This window comes from Bos indicus x Bos taurus, chromosome 14 (genome assembly GCF_003369695.1).
Source record: "Bos indicus x Bos taurus breed Angus x Brahman F1 hybrid chromosome 14, Bos_hybrid_MaternalHap_v2.0, whole genome shotgun sequence".
Lineage (NCBI taxonomy): Eukaryota > Metazoa > Chordata > Mammalia > Artiodactyla > Bovidae > Bos > Bos indicus x Bos taurus.
The window spans coordinates 56560797-56586563 of record NC_040089.1 but is presented as its reverse complement, the minus strand read 5'-3'; the positions used below and the strand labels follow the sequence as shown (position 1 = coordinate 56586563).

General features: G+C 36.0%; 1 protein-coding gene across 1 annotated transcript in view; it reads right to left on the bottom strand.

Annotated features, from left to right (window-relative positions):
* Positions 1–8731: 8731 nt before the first annotated feature.
* The window catches only part of EIF3E (eukaryotic translation initiation factor 3 subunit E), a 47939-nt gene continuing 30903 nt past the window's right edge, over positions 8732–25767 (bottom strand). Inside the window, exons 10-13 of the mRNA XM_027561314.1 lie at positions 24889–24998; positions 10353–10455; positions 9930–10064; positions 8732–8909 (exon numbers count right to left, since the gene is read on the bottom strand). Coding sequence (XP_027417115.1) covers positions 8871–8909; positions 9930–10064; positions 10353–10455; positions 24889–24998 — 387 coding nt within the window. The 3' untranslated portion in view covers positions 8732–8870. The remainder of the gene's footprint in view (positions 8910–9929; positions 10065–10352; positions 10456–24888; positions 24999–25767) is intronic.

Sequence of the window (25767 nt, the reverse complement as noted above, 5' to 3'; positions counted from 1 at the left end):
ATGTCTGATTCTGTGACCCCACGGACTACAGCACACCAGGCTTCCCTGTCCATCACCAACTCCGGAGCTTGCTCAAACCCATGTCCATTGAGTTGGTGATGCCATCTAACCATCTTGTCCTCTGTCGTCCCCTTCTCCTCCTGCCTTCAATCTTTCCCAGCATCAGTTCTTTTCTAGTGAGTCAGTTCTTCTCATTGGGTGGCCAAAGTAGTAAAGCTTCCATTTCAGCATCAGTCCTTCCAATGAATATTCAGGACTGATTTCCTTTAGGATGGACTGGTTTGATCTTGCAGTTCAAGGGACTTAAGAATCTTCTCCAGCACCATAGTTCAAAAGCATCAATTCTTCGGCATTCAGCTTTATGATCAAACACTCACATCCATACATGACTACTGGAAAAACCATAGCTTTGACTAGACAGACTTTTGTGGGCAAAGTAATGCCTCTGCTTTTTAATATGCTGTCCATGTTGGTCATAACTTTTCTTCCAAGGAGTGTCTTTTAATTTCATGGCTGCAGTCACCATCTGCAGTGATTTTGGAGCCTGAGCCCAAGAAAATAAAGTCTGTCACTGTTTCCATTGTTTCCCCATTTATTTGCCATGAAGTGATGGGACCAGATGTCATAATCTTAATTTTCTGAGAGTTTTAATACAGCTTTTTCACTCTCCTCGTTTACTTTCATCAAGAGGCTCTTTAGTTTCCCTTTGCTTTCTGCCACAAGGGTGGTGTCAGCTGCATATCTGAGGTTATTCATATTTCTCTCTGCAATCTTCATTCCAGCTTGTGCTTCATCCAGCCCAGCATTTCACATGATGTCCTCTGCATATGTTAAATCAACAGGGTGACAATATACAGTCACAGCCTTGATGTACTCCTTTTCCAATTTGGAACCGGTCTGTCATTCCATGTCTGGTTCTAACTATTGTTTCTTGACCTGCACACAGATTTCTCAGGAGGCAAGTAAGGTGGTCTGGTATTCCCATGTCTAAGAATTTTCCACAGTTTGTTGTAATTGCAAAGTAGATGTTTTTCTGGAATTTTCTTGCTTTTTCTATGATTCAATGGATGTTGGCAATTTGATCTCTGGTTCCTCTGCCTTTTCTAAATCCAGCTTGAACATCTGGAAGTTCTCGGTTCATGTACGGTTGAAGCCCAACTTGGAGAATTTTGAGCATAATAATACAAATGAGATAAAACTGTAATAGAAGAATCTAGCCTAGTTTAGGGGTAAAAGAAATTTTCCTTTAGTAAGGAAATGTCAAGTTTTCTTTGGTAACTGAGTTGAGTTCTGGAGAAAAAATAAACTAAAAGTACATGTGTGCTTCTGGAAAGAGGGAGACAGGAGAAAAAATTTATTCCCAGGTAGAGGGAACAGCATTACAAATATTAAAGCACAGGGAGGACTCTTGCTCTTTAGAGAAGTATTTTTCAAATGTGAATTGATACCAATTGGATTATGAATACCAACAGAATAGAAAAAGAGATCATCACATATAGAAAGGGTGGGCATTGTTTCATAAACTTTTGCATCAAGTATGTTTTTATAGTATTGGGTTATAATTTAATGTTTCTCTTATTCTTCAGTAGCCAAAATAGCTGGAAGTTACTGCTCTGAAGGGCAGAGAAGGTCAGTGCGGCTTGAGGCTGGTATACAAGGAGGATGCAGCAAGCAGATATTAGATAATGATAGTCAGGGATTCAGTCTTTAGGCTAACAGTTTGGAGCCACTGAAGAATTTTAACCAGGGAAGAAAAACAATCAGATTTAAATTCTAAAAGACTATTCTTATACGGAAAACAGCTGGGAATGGTGGGAGGGGAAATGTCAAGAATACTTATAGGGAGAGTAATTCAGAAGCTACTGTACTCATCAAACAATGGATGCCAGCATGGATAAGAGTAGTGGCAGGGAAGTAGATTCAAAACACAAAATACAAAATAAATGAAAATCATTGAAATAAAAAGCTGAATGGATGTTTAATGGCAAATCAGAAACAGCTGAAGAGATCATTAATGAATCAGAAGACAAATCTGAAGAAATTACCCAAAATCTAATGCAACACAGACACGGAAGTAAAAAATTTGGAAGGTAGGGAGGTTTATCTGGTGTGAGAACTCAAAACCTGAGGAACTGAAAAAAGAGAAATATCCGAAGAGTTACTTTTCTAGGACTAATGCAAGACAAAATCCATTTTCAGAATCAGGAGGCCCAATAAATATTGTCAGTATAAGTAAAATTCACTTAGCCACAGTGTTGTACACCAGTGGAAAAGAAATGCTAAAAGCAATTCGAGGAAAAAAAGTCTAATCGCAAAAAAGAATGAACAAGGAAATGGATATTATTGTACAAAATAATGTCTTAATTTATGAAGTTACAATGAAAAGGAGAGACTATGGACACAAATAACAAGTGGAGATCAAGATGACCAGCAGCAGCTTTCTTCATGACACTAAGGTCAGAACTACCTGTTAAGGACTTCCCAGTGGCCCAGTGGTGAGGAACGCACCTGCAAATGCAGGGAACATGGGTTCTGTCTCTGGTCTGAAAGAGTCCACGTGCCCTGAGGCAACAAAGCCTGTGCACCGCAACTACTGAGCCCGCATTCTAGAGCCTGAGCTGCAACTACCAAAGCCGGCATGCCCTAGAGCCCATGCCCCACAGAGAAACCTCCACCCACCGCAACTACAAAAAGCCTGTATGCAGCGCAAGCTAAGACCCCACACGGTCATTAAAATTTCTAGGGTGACTGCTGTAACAATAGAATGCTTAGTCGCCCAACTAATAGAAGATGAAAGAAAAATGGAACCATAAGAGGGCAAGAAATGGAGGTGAAAAAAGCCAAAGTGGAACATATAGAAAGTGTTATAGTAAGATGGTAGAAATAAACTCATAAACATAAGAGGAAATGGATTTAACATTTCAGTTAGACACATGACTGTCAGCCCAGTTTCATAAATTTCAGGTAAGAAGGTGGAAACACCCCATGTTCAACAGTTGAATGAATTAGTTATCGTATAATCAGACCAGAGAATACTACAAAGCAGTGAAAAAGAACGGACTATAGATGAATTTATCAAATTAACATGGGTTAGTTGCAGTGTTGACAATGCAAGCCATAGAATACAAAGCATTTCAATTAAATATACATCAAAAATATGAAGAAAAGAAACAGGTCTTTTTGTAGGGATATACAAAGAAATAACACAAAGTCATGGTAATGGTTACTTCTTAGGGACAAAGAGGAAAATACAATTAGTGAGGGGCTCACAAGCTCTTCAAAGTTAAGAGAACCACTCAATTTCTTAAGCCAAGTAGTAGGTAGGAGATATTAATTAATGGGTATAGGTTTTATTTTTCTTTAAACTGGAGATGTTAAATACAGTCTTTTGTATATTTCGTATTTTAAAAAGCATACACATTTATGAACATAAAAAAGTTTTAAAAAAGACACACAAGCAACTATTTAAGTTTCTTTGATGTGTTCCAGTGCCTGTAAAAGCTGCTGACACAAAGAAGTGCCAATTATAGAATGCAAAAAAATAAAGAGCACAAAAATATTAATTAGTACATCATTTGTGGTCAGCATCTTACTAGGACAGTTTACCTGTTATCAAAACCTAATGTTAAATCCAGAACCAAGTAATTTGTTTTTATACATGCTTCAAACATACATTTCATCAATGAATACATTTTGGTAATGTGCAAATATGACCATTAGTTATATAAATTTTTTTTCTGATTGATACTGGTAATCCTTGGTGACATCATGTTTCAAATTCAAAGGGCAGTAGTATTTGAAAAGTAAAGTAGTAAAATATGAATATTAACTTTAGGCAAAGGCAAATTGGAAGTGGTCAAACAGGAGATGACAAGAGTAGATACCATTATATCTACTACTGTGGGCAGGAATCCCTTAGAAGAAATGGAGGAGCCATCATAGTCAACAAGAGTTTGAAATGAAGTATTTGGATGCGATCTCAGAAATGACAGAATGATCTCTGTTCATTTCCAAGGCAAACCATTGAAAATCACGGTAATCCAAGTCTATGCCCTGACCACTAATGCTGAAGAAGCTCAAGTTGAACAGTTCTATGAAGACCTACAAGACCTTTTAGAACTAACACCTAAAAAAGATGTCCTTTTCCTTATAGGGGACTGGAATGCAAAAGTAGGAAGTCAAGAAACACCTGGAGTAACAGGCAAATTTGGCATTGGAGTACAGAATGAAGCAGGGCAAAGGCTAATAGAGTTCTGCCAAGAGAACACACTGGTCATAGCAAACACCCTCTTCCAACAACACAAGAGAAGACTCTACACGTGGACATTACCAGATGGTCGACACTGAAATCAGATTGATTATATTCTTTGCAGACAAAGATGGAAAAGCTCTATAGAGTCAGCAAAAACAAGACTGGGAGCTGACTGTGGCTCAGATCACGAACTCCTTATTGCCAAATTGAGACTTAAAATTGAATAAAATAGGGAAAACCACTAGACCATTCAGGTGTGACCTAAATCAAATCCTGTATGACTATACAGTGGACGTGAGAAATAGATTTAAGGGACTAGATCTGAAGAGTGCCTGATGAACTATGGACGGAGGTTCATGACATTGTACAGGAGACAGGAATCAAGACCATCCCCAAGAAAAAGAAATGCAAAAAAGCAAAATGGCTGTCTGGGGAGGCCCTACAAATAGCCATGAAAAGAAGGGAAGCGAAAAGCAAAGGAGAAAAGGAAAGATATACCCATTTGAATGCAGACTTCCAAAGAATAGCAAGGAGAGATAAGAAAGCCTTCCTCAGTGATCAATGCAAAGAAATGAGGAAAACAACAGAATGGGAAAGACTAGAGATACCAAGGAAACATTTCATGCAAAGATGGGCACAATAAAGGACAGAAATGGTATGGACCTAACAGAAGCAGAAGATATTAAGAGGTGGTAAGAATACACAGAACTATACAAAAAAGATCTTCATGACCCAGATAATCACAATGGTGTGATCACTCACCTAAAGCCAGACTTGCTGGAATGTGAAGTCAAGTAGGCCTTAGGAAGCATCACTATGAACAAAGCTATTGGAGGTGATGGAATTCCAGTGGAGCTATTTCAAATCCTAAAAGGTGATGCTGTGAAAGTGCTGCACTCAATATGCCAGCAAATTTGGAAAACTCAGCAGTGGCCACAGGACTGGAAAAGGTCAGTTTTCAATCCAATCTCAAAGAAAGGCAATGCCAAAGAATGCTCAAACTACTGCACAATTGCACTCATCTCGCGCGCTAGTAAAGTGATGCTTAAAATTCTCCAAGCCAGGCCTCAGCAATACAGGAACTGTGAACGTCCAGAGGTTCAAGCTGGTTTTAGAAAAGGCAGAGGAACCAGAGATCAAATTGCCAACATCTGCTGGATCATCAAAAAAGCAAGAATTCCAGAAAACACATCTATTTCTGCTTTATTGACTATGCCAAAGCCTTTTTGACTGTGTGGATCACAATACCAGACCACCTGACCTGCCTCTTGAGAACGCTATATGCAGGTCAGGAAGCAACAGTTAGAACTGGACATGGTCCAACAGACTGGTTCCAAATAGGAAAAGGAGTACGTCAAGGCTGTATATTGTCACCCTGCTTATTTAACTTCTATGCAGAGTACATCATGAGAAACGCTGGTCTGGAAGAAACACAAGCTGGAATCAAGATTGCTGGGAGAAATATCAATAACCTCAGATATGCAGATGACACCACCCTTATGGCAGAAAGTGAAGAGGAACTCAAAAGCCTCTTGATGAAAGTGAGAGAGGAGAGTGAAAAAGTTGGCTTAAAGCTCAAAATTCAGAAAACTAAGATCATGGCATCCAGTCCCATCACTTCATGGCAAACAATGGGGAAACAGTGGCTGACTCTATTTTTCTGGGCTCCAAAATCACTGCAGATGGTGATTGCAGCCATGAAATTAAAAGACACTTACTCCTTGGAAGGAAAGTTATGACCATCCTAGACAGCATATTCAAAAGCAGAGACATTAGTTTGTCCACAATGGTCCTTCTAGTCAAGGCTATCATTCTTCCAGTGGTCATGTATGGATGTGAGATTTGGACTGTAAAGAAAGTTGAGCGCCAAAGAATTGATGCTTTTGCACTGTGGTGTTGGAGAAGACTCTTGAGAGTCCCTTGGACTGCAAGGAGATCCAACCAGTCCATCCTAAAGGAGATCAGTCCTGGGTATTCATTGGAAGGACTGATGTTGAAGCTGAAACTCCAATACTCTGGCCACCTGATGTGAAGAGCTGACTCATTTAAAAAGACCCTGATGCTGGGAAAGATTGAGGGCAGGAGGAGAAGGGGACAACAGAGGATGATATGGTTGGATGGCATCACTGACTCGATGGACATGGGTTTGGGTGGACTCCAGGAGTTGGTGATGGACAGGGAGGCCTGGCATGCTGGAGTTCATAGGGTTGCAAAGCCTCGGACAAGACTGAGCGACTAAATTGAATTGAATTGAACTTTATATAGTGGATAATCTTGAAAGAACATTTAAATATAAAAAAAACAGATAGTCATTAAAGTTTTATTATGTTCCAATAGGTCCTTTTGGGAATCAAATAGTATCAAATGATTATATTGGTTAAAAAATACACCCTCTGCTCTCATTTCAAGATAATGAGATGGTTTTGTGAATCAAGATCCTCGTTTACAACGTACTTAACATATATCCTCTAACCCTATGTAAACTTAGTCTGGAAGGATTTATAAAGCAATAATGACGTAAGGAGAGATAGTGTGTGATGTAACTGAAAAAGCCTGTTTTCAATTCCATGCTTTAACATTTACTAGGTATGACCCTGAGTAAATCATCTGTGTATGTTTCCTCATCAACAATATATAAATATTAACATCAAATTTGCAGTGCTTCCAGGCATGAGTGAGGCAGTCAAATGTTTGAATCCTTTTTTTTTCCCTTTGGGTTATTTAGATAAATAAGTGTTAAAAATGCCTGACAAATTCTCTTCCTCCCTACAGTTTTTATGGGTCCACTATGACAAATGAAGTAACTGTCAGACTTGCTTTTAATTGCTAGTGATATAATCACCTAGAAATCTTTGCTATTAACACCTTGGTTGAACAATTGACTTAAAAAGTGAGTGTTAATGATGTTTTCAGAACATTTTGCCCTCAGGTCACTGGTGCAGATGGAAACAAAGGCATCTTAACAGCCTTCCCATTTCAATGTAGCCTGACTAACACATGCAATTTTATATAACTATTGCTCCATTTATTATAGATCAGTACTTCTGATCCAAGGAATTAGCTCCCACGTGAGGTAATGAGGGTGTACTTCTATCTGGTTACTGATATGCCACCTTTTGGTACTTTCTCTATGAACCTCGATCATTTTCTATAAGCGGTCCTCTAAACTTGGCATTCTCACAACACTGGTTATAGATGAGTCAAAAATTAGCATTTGGCTTACCCTCTTTGGGAATCCTCCCCTTTAGTTTCAGCACTTTTGCATTATAGTTTAGAAGAACCAATACCACAAACCAGAGACCGGAACACAACACGAGCACCAGATTTGACCTGTATTCTCCAAACTTAACTGTATGTTAATGGCGGCCTGATCAGGTGTCAAATAAAAGAAAAATATGCATGTATCTTTTATCTTTGTACCATTTGTTGAGAGCAGTTAACAGGTATTTCTGTCATGTGACTGGGTTTTAGTTCAAAAAAGTGGAAAATCAAACCACTTCTAGGTAAAGGAGACTAAGGGGACTGTATATACTTCTTGAATATTTAACTCTGTTTAATATTCTGTGTGTTTAACTCTGTGTATGTGTATGTGCACATACACACATCATATTCAATAAGGTATTTATAAAATTCAGCTTACACTCCTATTTAAGTCTCTGTAGAAGCCTAGTGAGTGACTAGGGAGCCACTTTAACTAAGGCATTAAGAAGTGGTAGCCTTATTTGTTAATAGCCCCAACTGGAGACAATCAAACTATTCTAAAAGAGGTACAGGTCAAACAATGTGGTACATTAATATCATGGAATACAACTTAGAAATAAAAAGAAACAAACCACAGACATACATAACTTGAACAGATCTCAAGGGGATTATGAGTAGAAAAAGCTAACCTCAAAAAAAGTCATATACTGTTGCTGTAACGTTCTCATAATGACAAGATTATATCTCCACTGTGGCTCAGATTGTAAAGAATCTGCCTTTAATGTGGGAGACCTGGGTTCCAACCCTAGGTCAGGAAAATCTTTCCTGGAGAATTCCATGGACAGAGGAGCCTGGGAGGCTACAGTCCATGGGGTCACAAAGAGTCAGACACGACTGAGTGACTAACACTTTCATATAACAAAATTACAGATAGAACAGATTAGTGGCTGTCCGGTGTTAGAGCTGTTGCAGTAGGCATGACTCCAAAGGGGTAGCACGAGGAGACCTTCCTGATGATAATGAAAGCTCTAATTCTTGACTGCAGAGATGGTAACACCCAAAGTGATAAAATGGCAGAGTTATTCATACCACTGTGCCAATGTCAATACCCCAGTTTTGATATTGGGATTATAGTAACACAAGGAAAAAATTGGGAAAAACTATATTTAGGTTGCATAAGGCCTCTCTCTGCTATTTTTGCAACTTACTGGAAAACTATTGATATAATTATTCCAAAACGAAAAGTTAAAAAAAAAATCACACACATACACAAAGAAATAAAATGAAACTGTCAATTTTATTCAAATTCTCCAAAATTTATACTAAATACGTTGTTTCTAAAAGGTTTCACCTTCATATAATGGCTTTATTATTTCGCCTTTCTTTTAAAGGTTTTTCAATTTTTCTGTACAGTTCTTCAGTAGAAGCCAGAGTCCTGAGCTGCCCAGTTAGGAGCCTAAAATACACAAAGAGAAATCAACAGGGTGAAAAGAAATAATTTCTGAAAAGCCAACTTCAAAAAAAAGTGACACTAGCATTTTTTTAGCCACACTTCTGCCAATCTATTCTCTACAACAACTTCTGCAATTACCAAATGTGAGGTGTTTCAGAACAACACAACAAAATATCATCTGATACAGTTTTTGACCAATTATAAAGTATAACAATGACAATATTATACCCAAAACAATAGAACTTAACCCTTAAGCATACAGAAATAACAACTACACGATAGTTATTTTTCAGGCTCAGTTAATTCTACACTTGGATGGAATAGGCAAGGACAATAATGTTTAAAACTGAAGGACTATGCTAAGGACACAAATCTGTTAACTAAAACTTCAATCAGATGAGATCCTTGAATGTAGCTCGACTATTTTCTAAAAACTTTCTACCCTCCAGCTATAAGTAATCATAATGCCTGAAAAGTACTAGGGGTAGTTTGGAATCCCAAAATTTCAAGGCTATACAAATTCCTTTAATATCTAACAGGCAGGATTTCTACCCAAAGTGGAAATCTATTTTTCTGACACTTAAATATGAATATCAGATAAAATAAAATTTTGTAAAATCAACACTAACATAATAAGATCAACAATTTTGCAGAAGTAGTTCTTTAAAGGAACACAAATTTCAAGCACCTGAAAGAGAGATAACACATGTAACTTATCACTGCCAGTATCAAAATGATGTGTTGAAAACACTAAGGAAATGACATAATGAAGGCACACAGGAAGGCTAAGAGAAAAAAACACCCAATTGTAATAAAACTAGGAACACATAATTTAATTTGTTTCCTAACTAACGCATAAAACATATAAGAAAAATCTTTTCAGTGTAAGTGATTCTTAAATAAAATTACCCCCAAATACAAAATCAGACACAACCAAAATTAATTTGTTCTCAAATGATGCCCATGTAACAATTATATTATTTACTGCCAAATTTGAGACAACAGAAGATGTGTGGTTCTTACCTCTGACCTACTATTCTGATTAAGTTTCTTCTCAATATTCATGGCCAACATCTGGCTTCTAAATGAAAGGCTTTTGGTCTTTTCAATCACTTGCTGATAGGGTGAGACTGCATTGTTACCCATAACCACATGACCCTAAAATGAGACAGAAAAATTGGTCCTATAACGTTAACAACCGAGTTCCTTAAGTCATAAGTATAACATCACAACCTACATGTATGTTGCAAATATTTTTATGCACAGTACAGATGACAATATTCATCCAACAACAAAAAAAAAAAAAACAAGAGAATGCTACTGCCTTCAAAAAAACTATTATATATTAAAACAAAAATTCTAGAATGAATGTCCTAACAAAAACTCCCCCAAAAGTATAAAATAATCAGCAACTGACATCTAGTACATAGCACAGACAACACTCACTAATTTAGAATCAATCTTGGCATCCAGCCTTGCATTTCTAATCAAATTTACAATCCACCTTTCAGCTTCTTCTGGAGTCATGTTCAGTTTATCTGCCAACATGCTAATGAAAAAGAAAAAAGAAAGAAAATGACATTAACTGAGTTAAAAACTTAGCTTTATATACACAGTCTCTGACCTATACTCTATATGGAAACTTTTAAGTACTTATGGGTCATCTTCTCTTAAATATTGTGACTCTTAAAATTGCATTGTTCATGTTTGTGCTATTTTCTTGAGCTGTTCACAATCTAGCTCATTTCACCTAACAGATTTAAGGTTCTTGAAGGGGAGGGCCCCATATTCTGTATTTATACAAATCCTTCTAGCTTCCATAAAAGTATCTTACTTAGTAGTACTCCACTACTAATGATCTAAGGGAGAAAAATGTTGTACGATGTGTAATGATTATAGACATTAAACCCATTACAAGGAGCATTAGTAATTAAAAATAATAAAATGCAGCACATAACTAAAATTCAGGGCTGCTGAATTTCATTTTCTTCTGCACTAAGGACATTCCCTTGAACTGTACACTATAGATACCTAAATGGCCACTGAGTTTAAGGAAAAAGAGACATACATACATACAGAGAAAACACAAACAGAGGAGAGAGGGAAGGAGAAAGATGACAGACACCAAGACCCTGATTTAAAGTCTTTGATGTCATCATCCAATTTGCATTTTCTAATTAATGATCAGAGGCCTCTTGAAAAAGAGGCCACTGCAGGCCTTAATTTTTCAGGATTAACACAAACACAAGCCTTCGTAGCAGGTAAGTCAGTCAGTCAAACGATGAAAGAGTATCTATGTATGAATGTATAATATTTAAAAGGATGGTATACATATATGCGTATACAGGTGAAGTGAACTGAAGTTGCTCAGTCGTGCCTGACTCTTTGCGACCCCGTGGACTGTAACCTACCAGGCTCCTCCCTCCATGGGATTCTCCAGGCAAGAGTACTGGAGTGGGTTGCCATTTCCTTCTCCAGGGGATCTTCCCGACCCAGGGATCGAACCCGACCCGGGTCTCCGGCATTCCACACACCTTAACCTCTGAGCCACCAGGGAAGCCCCAAATATAGGTGTTTATACTCAAATATTAACTCTCCTCTTTCACTTGTGTTCAATGAAGATATTATACACTTGCCAGGTCTTCTAATATTATCACTACTTTGATGAAAAAAACTAGAATATCAAAATTCCTAATCTAATAGCACTCCCAATTTTAAAGTATAAATTTTTAATACACTGGAAATCATATAGCTATGTAATTGCAGAAGTCTTAATCCAAAAGTAATCAATCAAGTTAACAAAAATACCTTAATGGGAATAATATAATCTGAGCTATCTCTATTTCATGTTTACTGACAAAGAGAAGAATTTCGTTTCAAATGTAAAAAGTTAGGCTATCATTAAAGTTACTGCTAAATCAATGAAGGCAATCATTTAAAATTTATCCCTAAAATAAGCTTGAAATTAAAAAACATCATGACGATGAGTATGAGCCAACTCGACCATAAAACTCCTTGGATTTACATGTCAAATTCTGTTCTCTTTTTATGATCAATTCTGCCTTAAGTACACATTCTCAGCAAACAAAGAACAATTAGTCCATGACTACTACTTCAATTTCACGATCAGGTTTCATTTTATTGTCTTTATCATTGTTCTCTAAGCAAACCCTATTTATGTTACTAAAAATAGGGAAGTATGTCATTTTACTGAAACAACAAGGCATTTTTTTGACTAGGAAAAATTCCTGCAGCTGGTGTTTCCTATGGCTTCTCAATAAACTCCGTGTTTTTCCTACTGGTACTTGACTTATTTTCCAACTGGTACTTGACTTATTTTAGAAATGTGTATATTTCATTTTCTTCTGCACTGCTAAAGTAAGCAATTGCCTAATACTTTTAGCTGAAGCTGCTACTCTAAAGGTAAAGAACATATTTTCCAAAACATTATTTTATCAACTCCTGTAACAACTTCTCTTTTGTATGTCTCCTCCATTCCCCCAAAATACAACTCTTTAAAGTGAAGCCAAGACCATTTTACTCTGAAAAGCACAAATGAAACAATCTGTACTAAATATATTAAAACTCCAATCTTCAATATCTCCATATACTGTTTTTAAAAAACAGATATGTTATTCCTAGTAGCTACTAACTGGATATAGTCAGTTTTTAAAAGATTTTTAAAACTATAAATAAAAGCTCTTTATGGAGGATGTTTACATAATTAAAATTATAATGAAACATTCAGGGTTACTTTACTGGATATTATAAAGTGACTAAGAACTCAAGCAGAGTAACCAAGGCCTTATAGTTGCATAATGTCTGCTGTGCTTAAGTCACTCAGTTATGTCTGATTCTTTTCGACTCCATGGACTATAGCCCGCAAGGAATGGGTAGCCATTCCCTTCTCAAGGAGATCTTCCTGATCCAGGGACCAAACCCAGGTCTCCTGCATTGCAGGCAGATTCTTTACCATCTGAGCCATTGAGAAGTCCTACCAATTATCTCTTTAACCACTGACTCTAATCGAAGTTCCCTAACAAACTACTTTCATCTTGAAACTCTTCTCTCCACCAACCAGACTAAACCTCACTGTTCATTAACTAAGACATGTTTTAAACCACTTCAGGGTCTTTGCAAATGTTGTGCCTTTTGTTTCAAAGGCTAATACCCCTTTTTCTTCACTTAGCGATGTGTTATATAGGTATCAGAGAAAACAGGACCCTCATTGGCCTTCCAAGACACTTCTCCCAACCATTATGTATCTGTTTGATGTTTTCACCATTCTCTGTTTTTTGCAGAGCATTCATAGTCTCTGGTAACTCATATGGTGAAGAACCCATGTGCAATGTAGGAGACCTGGGTTTGATCCCTGGATGGGGAAGATCCCTCGGAGAAGGGAATGGCTACATACTTCAGTATTCTTGCCTGGAGAATCCCATGGTCAGAGGAGCCTGGCAGGCTACAGTCCATGGGGTCGCAAAGAGTTGTACACAACTGAGCAGCTAACACTTTCACTTTCATAGAGCTGTAAACTGAGTATCTTGTTTAATGATAGACTGTCCATGTAACCCAAGAGCATGCACCACAGCTTCCCCGTTCATGTCTATATATCCAGCAATTAGCACAATGCCCAGTAGAGAGGAGGCAATTAATAAAAACTTACTTACCGTCTGATTCCTACCCTAGTTACTACCCCAGTGCTGGCTTTGTGACTGTTTCATAATATTCTAACTAATCTGCCTCTTGAGTCTCATCTTATAGTTGCCAGCTTAGTCCTAAAGCCCAACTACCAGCTTATTCCTAAATTCCTTTCAAAAATATGAGCCCTTCTACCAAAACAATAACATTCAAACTTCCAAGTTTCATTGTTCTCTACAATTTAGCTACAATTGAACTTTTCAGCCTTCTTCTTCATGAATACCACAGCCCATCCAAACCAAACCAATTCTTTTCCTTTCCTGTCACTTATTCAACAAAATATGAATTGTGTTAGATGCTTGTGACAACATAGTCTGTCTTCCACTTTTATAAAAGTTTAAAGCTAGAGTTGAGGAGTAGGGGACAAGCACCTAATCCTCCAAATATATAAACTATTTTAAGTGTAAGAAGGAAAAAGAGGAAGAAGCTATGTGAGTGTAAAAGGGTTTAACTAGTTCTAGTTTGGAGGTTTGGGGATAATTTATGTATGGAAATGTTTAATGTCAAGTTATAAAACAAAAGAAAGACAATTTTATTCTGTATAACTCTACTTAGAATTTTCTATTCTTCTTTCTTTCTTTACATACATATTCTAAGTCTTACTCCATCATGGCTGGAGCAATCTGACAACATGTATCAAGACCCACAAACGTGTGCCTGCTCTGACTCATAACACCATTTTGAGGATTTACTGTTTTGCAATGTGCTTGCTGAACCTCTACTTATTAAATCAAGTCAAAGAAAAATCTGAAATAAGGTCTGAGAAGTATTAGTAAATTATTGATACCTTCTCAGATTATCTAGGCTACCAAACACTTTAAGAATAAGAGAATGTGGCAATAATCCATTTTAAGTAACAGTAAAATATACACAGTAAAAGAAATTAAATAACAGAGGGAAGTTCTCTAAGTTCACAATTCTCTTACATTTTGCTGATTTTATGGAAAAAAAAAAAGTAAAAGATTTAAAAATAAAAAAAAGTATCTTATTAAAGCTTGAAGAAACAAAAACTTGCCTTTAGCTATCCTACCCCATGCTTATTTTGTGTTATTTAAAAGAATTCAGTTTATCAATTAAAAGACAAAATATATCAAAAGGCAGAATTTCTGGGGAAAAAAATCCTAATTCAATCTAAGTTTCAAACTCAAAAATAACTTCCAGATTATTCAGATAACATTAAAATCTCAACCTTGTCTGCAGGCAGCTTAAAGAAGACATTTTAGGTTTAAAACCTTATATTTAAGACATGACACGATTTAAAACGCTGAGAAGGGAACACAGGTGAAACATTTCCTAACGTAAACCATACTGTTTTCTTAGGTCAGTCTCCCAAGGCAATAAATATTAAAGTAAACAAATGGAATGTAATCAAACACAAGCTTTTGCATAGTAAAAAAAACTAAACAAAAAGCCAATCTATTGACTGTGAAAAATACTTGCATATGATGTGACTGACAAAGACTTAATTTCCAAAATATACAAACAGCTCATATAACTAAATAAGAACAACAAAAAACCTAATCCAAAAAATGGGCAGAAAACCTAAACAGACATTTCTCCAAACACATACAGATAGCAAATAATTGCTAATTATTAGAGAAATGCAAGTCAAAATTACAATGACCACCACTCAGAATGGCCACCATTAAAAGTCTACAAACAAATAATGGAGATGGTGTGGAGAAAAGGAACCCTCCTACACTGTTGATGGGAATGTAAATTGGTGGGACCACTGTAGAAAACAGTATAGAAGTTGCTCAAAAAACTAGAGTTGCCATATGACCCAGCAATCCCACTCCTGGAGATACAGCCAGACAAAACCATAATTCAAAGAGACGCACGCACCCCTATGTTCACAGCAGCACTATTCACAACAGCCAAGACATGGAAACAACCTAAATGTCCAATGACAGATGAATAGATAAAGATGTGGTATATATACACAAGAGAATACTGCTCAGGCATAAAGAAGATTGTGAAATAATGCCATCTGCTGCAACATGTATGGACCTAGAGATATACTAAGTGAATTAAGTCAGAGAGAGAAACATAAATACCGTATGATTTAACTTACACATGGAATCTAAAGTATGACACAAACGAACTTCTCTATGAAACAGACTCAAAGTCACAGAGAACAGACTTGTGGCTGCCAAAAAGGAGGAGGGCTGGGGGAGGGATGGATTGGGAATATGGTATTAGCAGATGCTAACTATTAACTAGAGACTGGATAACCAACAAGGTCCTATGAAAAAAACAGCACAGGGAACTATATTCAATATCCCATAATAACCCATAAAGGAAAGGAATATGAAAAGGAATATATATATATATTTGTTGAATTTGTTATAATTATATATATATATAAATGAATCACTTTGCTGTACAGAAATTAACACATTATAAATCAACTATACTTCAATAAAATAATACTGGAGTGGGTTGCCATTCCCTTCTCCAGGGGATCTTACCCACCCAGGAATTGAACCCAGGTCTCCCGCATTGGAGATGGATTCTTTACCAACTGAGCTATCAGGGAAGCCCATATATAAATTAATCACTTTGCTGTACAGCAGAAATTAACACATTATAAAACTTCAATAAAATAAAGATACATTAAATATTTGTGTAAATCCCTTATTCACACCTTTTAGTTGAAAAGCTCTCCTGCTCAAGTGATACTGAACTTTTTTTTTTTTAAATGTGGATCATTTTTTAAAGTTTTGAATTTGTTACAATATTGCTTCCTTTTTTATGTTTTGGTTTTTTGGCCCCAAGGGATGTGGGATTTTAGCTCCCCAACTAGGGATCAAACTTGTACTCCCTGCACTGAAAGGTGAAGTTTTAACCACTGGACTGCCAGGGAAGTCCTTGAATATGTTAAGTAAGTAACACATAAAACCCCAAGTGCATGCTTAGTCATTCAGTCATGTCTGACTCTTTGCAAACACATGGACTGCAGCCCACCAGGCTCCTCTGTCCATGGAATTTTCCAGGCAAGAATACTGGAGTGGGTTGCTATGCCCTCCTCCAGAAGACCTTCCCAACAAAGGGATCGAACCCAGGTCTCCCACACTGCAGGCAGATTCTTTACCATCTAAGCCACCAGGGAAGCCCAAAACCCCAAACATCCTTTCCCAAATCTTGAGAAAAAAGAACAAAGCTGGAGGCTTCACATTCCTTGATTTCAAACTACATCACAAAGCTATAGTAATCAAAACGTATGCTACTGGCATAAAAATAGACACACAGATTAATGGAACAGAATAGAGAGCTCAAACTGAAGCATATATGGTAAATTAATTTATGACAAAGGAGGCAAGAATATACAATGGAAAAAGAACAGTCACTTTCCAACAAATGGTGCTGGGAAAACTGGACAATTACATGCAAACAAATGAAACTGGACCAGTCCTCACCCCATATACAAAAATTAACTCAAAATGAATTAAAGACTTGAACTTTAAAACCTGGAAATATAAAACTCCTTTAAAAAATACACACACACACAAGCAGTAAGTTCTTGACATACGTCATTGTGAGGATTTTTTACATCTGATACCAAAATAAATTCAAACACAAAGGTAACAAAAGCAAAAATAAACATCAAACTAAAAAGCCCCTGCACAGTAAAGGAAACTATCAACAAGATGAAAAGTAGCCTACCAAGCGGGAGAAAGTATTGCAAACCACATATATAAGGGGTTAATTTCCAAAATACAGAAAGAACACATATCAACTCAGTATCCAAAAAAAAAAAAAAAAAAAAAACCACCACCAAACAATTTGATTTAAAAATGGGCAGAGGACCTGAATAAATGTTTTTCCAAGGAAGACATACATAGGGCTAAGAGGTACATGAAAACATGCTCGACATCACTAATCATCAGAGAAACATACACAAATCAAAACAATGATATCATCTCATACCTGTTAGAATGGTTATCATTAAAAAGGTAAGAAATAAGTATTAGCAAGGATGTGGAGAAAGGGAAACTCTTGACGCATTGCTGGTAGTTAAGTAAATTGGTACAATCACTGTGGAAGACACTAAATGGATTCTTCAAACAATTAAAATAGAACCCAGCTAAAAATAGAACCCAGTATGACCCAGCTATTCCACTTAAATTTATCTGAAGGAAATGAAAATTCTAACTTGAAAAGATATAGGTAAACCCATGTTTACTGCAGCATTACTTATAATACCAAGCAACCTAAACAGCCATCAGTGGATGAATGAATAAAGAAAATGTGATTACACACACACAGAGTTATTTAACCATTAAAAAAATGAAACTGTACTACCTGCATGTTGAGGGCAGTCTGCCAAGTGAATTAAGCCAGACCAAAAAAAAAAAATACCACATGATCTCACTTACATGTGGACTCTAAAACAAAACAAAAAATGCTCACGGATACAAAGAAGAGATGGGATGGGTGGGACTGGATGAAGGGTCAAAAGGTACAAACTTCCAGTTATAGAATAAATAAGCCATGGAATATAATGTATAGCATGGGGACTACAATTAAGAGTAAATCTCATCACAAGAGAATAAACTGCAACTATGTGTGGCAATGAACATCAAGTACACCTATTAAGGTGATCATTTCACAATATACACAAATATCAAATCATTATGTTGTACACTTAAAACTAATGTTCTGCTATATGTTAATTACATCTCAATTTGGCAACTCACTCCAGTGTTCTTGCCTGGAGAATCCCAGGGACGGGGGGAGCCTGGTGGGCTGCCGTCTATGGGGTTGCACAGAGTCAGACATGACTGAAGTGACTTGGCAGCAGTAGCAGAACAAAAAGTATCATTAATATCCTTAGTAAAATTAAAAACTGTGGAACTGCATTCATAAAATAAGAACAGAATGCTATAAAAAATATTCAGAAAAAGAAGAGTGACAGAGGTCTTTCTTTCGGAAACTGAAAAATAACATCAGAGACTATTTTTAATCCACAGAAGACTTCTCTGGGAGAAAATCTCCCAGAGTGTAGAAAACAAAGATACTATGATGGAAAATAGAGAAATGAAATGAAAATTGGAAGTCTGATCCAGGAGGTCTAATACCTGAATAACAGAAGTTCCAGAAAGAATAAACAGTGAACATAAAGAAGAAACTGTTAAAGAAATAATTGTAATTCAAGAAAAATTCCCAGACCTGGAGGCCATGAACTTCTAAATTTAAAGAGTTCAATATGAAGAACTGATCTCCTTAAAAGGAAATAAAACCAGTCAATCCTAAAGGAAGTCAACCTGAATATTCACTGGAAGGACTGATGCTGAAGCTCCAACACTTTGTCCACCTGATGCCAAGATCCAACTCATTAGAAAAGACCCTGATGTTGGGAAAGATTGAAGGCAAAAAGGTGAAGAGGGTGGCAGAGGATAAGATGGTTAGAAAGCATCACTGACTCAATGGACATGAACTTGAGCAAACTCCAGGAGATAGTGGAAGAGAGCAAGTCTGGCATGCTGCAGTCCACAGGGTTGCAAAGAGTCGGACACAACTTAAGTGACTGACAGCAACAATAAATACGAAAAATTAAAACAGACCTATACAAAGGCATATCACTGTAAAATTTCAGACAACGGGCACCAAAAAAACCTCCCTCCTTCCCACTGCTAGAGAGGAAAACAAAACACCTGTATAAAAGACGTTGCTGCTGCTAAGTCCCTTTAGTCATGTCCGACTCCGTGCAACCCCATAGACGGCAGCCCACCAGGCTCCTCCATCCATGGGATTTTCCAGCAAAGAGTACTGGAGTAGGTTGCCATTGCCTTCTCTGGTATAAAAGATGAGGAATTCAAAAAAAAAAAAAAAGTCTTCTGACTTCTACAACAAAATTGTGGAGTAGTTTTCAAATGAGAGTACCATGCCTAGCAATACCATTACTCAAGTATGAAAGTAAAATACAGAATTTCGTATGTGAAAAAAATTTACCTTCAAAGTACCCTACCTTATAAAGCCACTGAAGAATATGCTTTACCAAGTAAGATAATAAAGGAAGGCATAATATTATGTCCAAGTCCAGATTTTTTGAGGAAGATAAAACTGATAGAAAAATCAATTTTGAAAAGAGATTTATAAACCGGCAAAAAGTCTGAAGTGGAATTAATGAAAAAGTCATTAAGGAAAACAACAAAGCAAATGGCGGGAAAGTGGCCATTATCAATTCCAGAGAAAACAAATATTGAATACTAAACATACTACAAATCTACCTTATTTCAAACAAGGTGCTAAATTAACTCAGCACTTACTTGATGTTAAGTTCAGACACTAACACACAATTTATAAAAGATTAAAGAGTTGAGAAAAAGTCCCATAAACAAGTAATAATTTCAAATACAATATGGATGACATTTCAAATAAGTGGGAGAAAACAGTTTTTCAATAAATCATGTTGGCTATTTTGGGGACAGGGAGAGGAGCTACTTTCTATTTCCAAATAAATCCTCGATGGATTCAAACAGAAGAAATAAAGTCACAGAGGTCCTTAGAAGAAATTAGGTAAATAGCATATAAACCTACTATGAGAAAGAACTTTTAAATAAAATACAGTCAGTACCATAAAGGAAAAGCTTAGTAATAACTGACTAAATAAATATGTAAATCATTCCTTTGGCATGTGTGTGCATGCTCAGACATTGTGACCCCATGGACTAGCCCAGTAGGCTCCTCTGTCCAAGGAATTTTTCAAGCAAGAATATTGGGAGTGTGTTGCTATTTCCTACTTCAGGGGATCTTCCTGACCCTGTGTCTCCTGCATTGGCAAGCGGATTCTTTAACACTTTGCCACCTGGGAAGCCTTCATTCCTTTGGGGCAAAGGGGAAAAAAAAAAGAATCCTAAGTGCTACTTTAAGGCATAAAAAAAATAATTATTTTATCCTCTATTCAATGTCATTAGTAAAACATATTCATAACTCTTAGCACAAAATCAGATACTTTTCTTCTTTCTGGAAAGGCATTAAGACCAGCTGTCCCACCTAAGAACATAAGGTATATAAACCTAAATCTAGAGAACCAATTAGGCTTTCATCAACTCTAGGCTGATTGTCTATCAGGTTTCCAATGACTTATCTTTTCGACAGTCTCCTTTTTCTGAACCCTTCCATAGCCCTTACCCTGATGTATCTTAACAAATAAAGATTTAGGGTCCAGAATTTCAGAAGCTTATCAATTACCTGTTTAATAACTTGGCTTTCCAAATTTTAGTTGATAAGTGCAACTTATTTAAAAAAATACTGACTTAAGCCATTAAGTCATGGAAATCTCTGGCCTGTTTTCCACTGAAGACTGTGGCTAACTATTTTATATATCCAAAGAGCTCCAGTCTTTTATAAGGATATCCTATGACAATTAATTAAAAAGTAAGTGTTAAGTGTAAACTGTATTTAACTGTAAGATTAGGAGGAAATAGGAGAAAGAAAACAGGAGAAAACTGAGACATGAAATGCTCTGTATGACAAATGAAAATTCTCACTGAATTTACCAACATCTCATTAGTCAAAAATGACACTATATTACTTGATAATTAACACAGAAATACAATGATAATGGCTGTTAAAAATAATCTCCATCTGGAAACATATCTTTTATCTCTAATATCAAAGTATAATTAAGTATAAATTGCTATATGGTAATAAGGCCTTTAAGAAAAAAATAAAGATCTAAAATGTTATTGAATAAAATAAGCAAAGTGGAATGACTTCATAACTTAAATGCAAGAGCAGTTGGCAAATACATACTTTTGTGAAAAGCCAAAACTAACCCCCATAGGGAAATTATATTAATGTATGCTCCAACATGTTTATCATACACATTCAAAATATTACTTCCATACTTTGTTTTTATCTACAACTGAAAACTGGTCCAAGGATTATTCTAGAACAGCTTTTAAATTTCAGACACACCATATCTGATAAACTATTCGGCTATACTAAATTAAATCCCACCACAGTAATCTTTTTTGACAGATGTTGCATACTTCATGGTAAACAGATTTGTAACTTATCCTATAAATCTAAAGGGCTGTGTATAAACTGATAAAAACATTCTTAACATACATTTTTATAAAGATAAGACTATCACATGTGCCCTTTAGTGAAGAATCCTATCAACAGAGAATGTTCCAAATCACAAATGGAAAGGGTTATTTAATAAACAACCATGGGCTTTAAAATGCTGAATAGCATTTGATATGTGTCCACTAGGGGAAAGAAAGGAAGACAAAGACAAATCCTTCCCCCTAGCCCTAAAAAAGATCAAATATCAAATAACTAAATTAATTAGAAGCAGAGATAGGCCAGCGTAAACTAGTAAATGGAGTGATTTGTCATAATTAGTATACGATGGAAGAGTCTACTTAAAGATACTTTAGAGAGCTATCAGGGTTCAGTGAAACTTCAATCCAAATTACTTCTCTGACTTTTCTGTATACAAATTATGTCCATGTTATTCTAATTACTCTGTATTTTTCTTCAAAATGCCTATTCTAATTATAATCTTATCTTTATTTAATATCTGGTTCCCTCTGGATTTTAAGCTCTGAGGCTGTGTTCTCTACTTTCCATCTAGTGCCTGGCACTCATTCACATCTGTAATATTTTCTTCTTTCAAAAATTGTCATAGTTAAACTATTAACTAATTATATCATATTATATCAAACTCTTAACTAATTATATCATAATCTGTATCATATGCATGGACTACCCCGAACACTACTTTTTAAAAAGTTCTACACATCCTTTAAATGACAGAATTACAGAAATAGCAAACAGATGAATGGTTGCCAAGGGTTCATAAGAGGCGAGAAGGAAGTGGGTACAGGTATAAAAGAGCAATCTGAGGAATTTGTGTGGTGTCAGAAATGTTCTATATCTGAGTGTATCAATATCAATAGGGTGGTTGTGTATTTTACTATGGTTCACCAAATGTTACCATTGAAGGAAATTGTAAAGGGCACAGAGGATTTCTTCATTAATTCTTACATCAGAATTATTGAGAGGAGCTCTGAAAATTATAGGTGCTGAGATCTGCCCCTTCCCATTCTGAGAATGCTTTAATTTTTTAGGGGTTGGACCTGGGAAGTTTTAAACCAGATTCTCAAGTCTTGATCCCAGAGATTCTGATTCAGAAGGTCTGTGGTAAAGCCAGAAAAATCCATTCTTAAGTTTAAGTTATACTGGTGGTTTTTTAAGTTCTCCAGATGATTCTGATGTATAGCTAGGTTTAAAAACCTCTGAACTAGAGAACAGTAATTTTTTCTATGTACTGTTTGAATGTAAACAATAGCTAGTTTGGTCATTATCATGGATTCCAAGTCCCTGGTGTCTGACTGAAGATATTTGCTATATTTATAAAAGCCCAACTCAGATGCTTAACATTATTTCAGTCATATTTCTAACCCATTAAAGCAGTTCTAAAAACATGAAGAAGCCTAGGCCCCTGGACTGAGTCCTACTGGCCCCCATCCTCTCTGGTACCACCCCCCAAACCTTACAATCTGAGATAGCACTGTTGCACTAAGGAGAACTGTTTATTCACATGAAGCTATACTTTATGCTTATCCTCTACCCTCTTAATTCACTGCATACTAAAAATATTCAATCACTCATTTTTCAATCCATTACCCTAGCAGGCTATAACTATGTGCCTAAAAAAATTTTGTGACCTGATGCAATGGTTCTCAATCTTGGATGTGCTTTGGAATAATCACCCTAACTGCAACAGTAAAGTAGCCCTATTTAGTGTAACACAAAAGCCCTACACAGCATAACACAGAAAACTGGATTCAGAAAGTTTGTGGTGGCTTCAGGGAATCTATATTCGTAAGATAAAAAACAAAACTCTACAGATTCTGGACAAAAAATTAAACACTGACTCATGGTTTTTTCCATCTTTATCCTCTGGCTCAAATGATACACTAATGACAAATTACTCTAAATCGGCTATTTCTAAAAATATCAATTGCTCACAATGAAAAAGAAAGAATTTATAACCAGGGTCAAGACAATGAATGTCAGAGAGCTATTAGCTCAGAATCTTGCATTAAATAAGACCTAAGCTGCTTAATGTCTCTGAGCCTTCAGTTTCTCAGCTGTAAACGGGGCGCTACAAAACAAAGGAGTTGTACTGAATCAGTGTTTCATAAAACTGGGTTTCCAGAGTCAGTCATATGGTTCCACGGAGTCAGGAGGAAAGCAGAACACAAGTGCAGGCAAAACAAAGTGAAAGAGCTCTTCCTTTATCTGCTTGTGCATATACATAAATATGGATGCTTACATAGATAATACTGCATTTCAGGACTAATGACTGTTAGAACTAGATTGGGAACCAGATTTTTAAAATTGTATCAGTATATCTGCTAGCTATAATAAAGTACTAAATAAGGTCAAAGCTTCAACTCCCAAAGGAAAAGACCCATGTTCACACTAGAATTCTAACTCTAAATAACCACTTCAATGACAACCCACTAAAATAAGGCAAGCAATAATGGATGACTTAGTGAAAACCAAAGGCTCTAAAGAAAAACTTTGGTGTACATACAACTCCTAAGAGGCAAACATTAACGTAGTAAGTTTTTAAACATTTAAGGAGCATTAACTGTTTGCCTTCATCTGTGGTCAAGGGGCACTGCTATTTTTCAATTCCTAATACATAAAATCAGTTTCTAATAAATTACGTAAGTTTCACAATTTTTTCCCGAACAATTTCTTCACACAACAGAGAAAATTTCAACTGAAATTCTCCATAACTTTTCCATGTTTCAACATTTTAGGATGTCACAGGAGTTTACTATGAGAATTCAAATATATAATTAAATAAAATAAATTCAATTCACTGAAATAATTACCAAATGTGGTCTTTTCAACAGCATTTCCAATTTACTAAGGACTAATTCCTTAAGTGAACTCCTGTTGAAAACCATTCTAAAACTGGTCATTGCTCTTTTCTCCCCATGTAATGGTATAAAAGTATTCTTTTAAAAAGTAACTCTCTGACAATCATAATACTGCCTTCAAGTAATTTTCAAAAATCATGCTTTCCCACACATATAGAAAATAAGAAGGATCTGAAGCATCCCAGAATTCAAACAAAATTTAGGATTTTTAATAAATCACTATGACATTTCCTTTTTCTACTATAGCACAGAGAAATACAATAGAAATCCAACTAACTGGAATCCTGGTAACTGTAACTTTATAATAAATGAAAAGTTTATAGGAATTTAAAAGTAGAAAGTATAAATTAAATCAGTATTCTTACTTAATGCTGATACACTGATGGATGCGACAAAAAGTCTCAAATATGAACAGACGGGCATTTTCAATGAAATCCTCAAGACAAGCCACCAAGAAGAAATCATTCACTAGCACCTATACGAATAAAATATAAGAGGAAAAAATTATAAGTGCCGATGAGCAATTTTAAAAATTTGTCTCAAATATGTTCTTTGTTCTCTACTCATTATTCCTTTCATTACAACTCTCTCATCTAATATCACAGGTTCTACTTCACAGCACTTTTCAGAACACTATATTCAAGTCTCTAGAAATGCAAATAAGAAGAAAATGAATGCTACAAGAAAAAGAGCTAAAAACTACAACGTTTCCTTGTTCCACTGATGACCTGATCAGCCTTACGACAAAGAAGCTTTGTCCTGTCATTAATCTATAGAAATGCTCTGTAGATAATGTATTTCCAGCTTTTTAAAGTAGATATGAACTAAAGATATGCATACTTCTGTGATAATAAGTAGAGCCGAAAGCCACAGGAGAAAAAAATTCAAAGGGTGACACCTATTTCACAGATGTATCATAATTAAAAGAGAATATTTTAACTTCAAGAACAGCAACCAAGTGCCCCACTGCCTGGCACGGCCTAGATACTTAGTATTACAATAAACACCAATATCTAATAATGTCACATTTGACTGCATGTACACTAGTTGTTATACTACATATACCCAAGTTGTTACAAATTTTGTTCAATGTTTGAAAATCATCTCTAAAGGTATACTTACTTACAGATTTGGTAAATGCATTTAACAAGTAATCCTTAGTTTTTCAAAACTTGCAAACTAACTTACTAAGAAAAAAGACTGTAAGCCCAACTTTCTCAGATGCTCTGACAGTACCTTAGTTT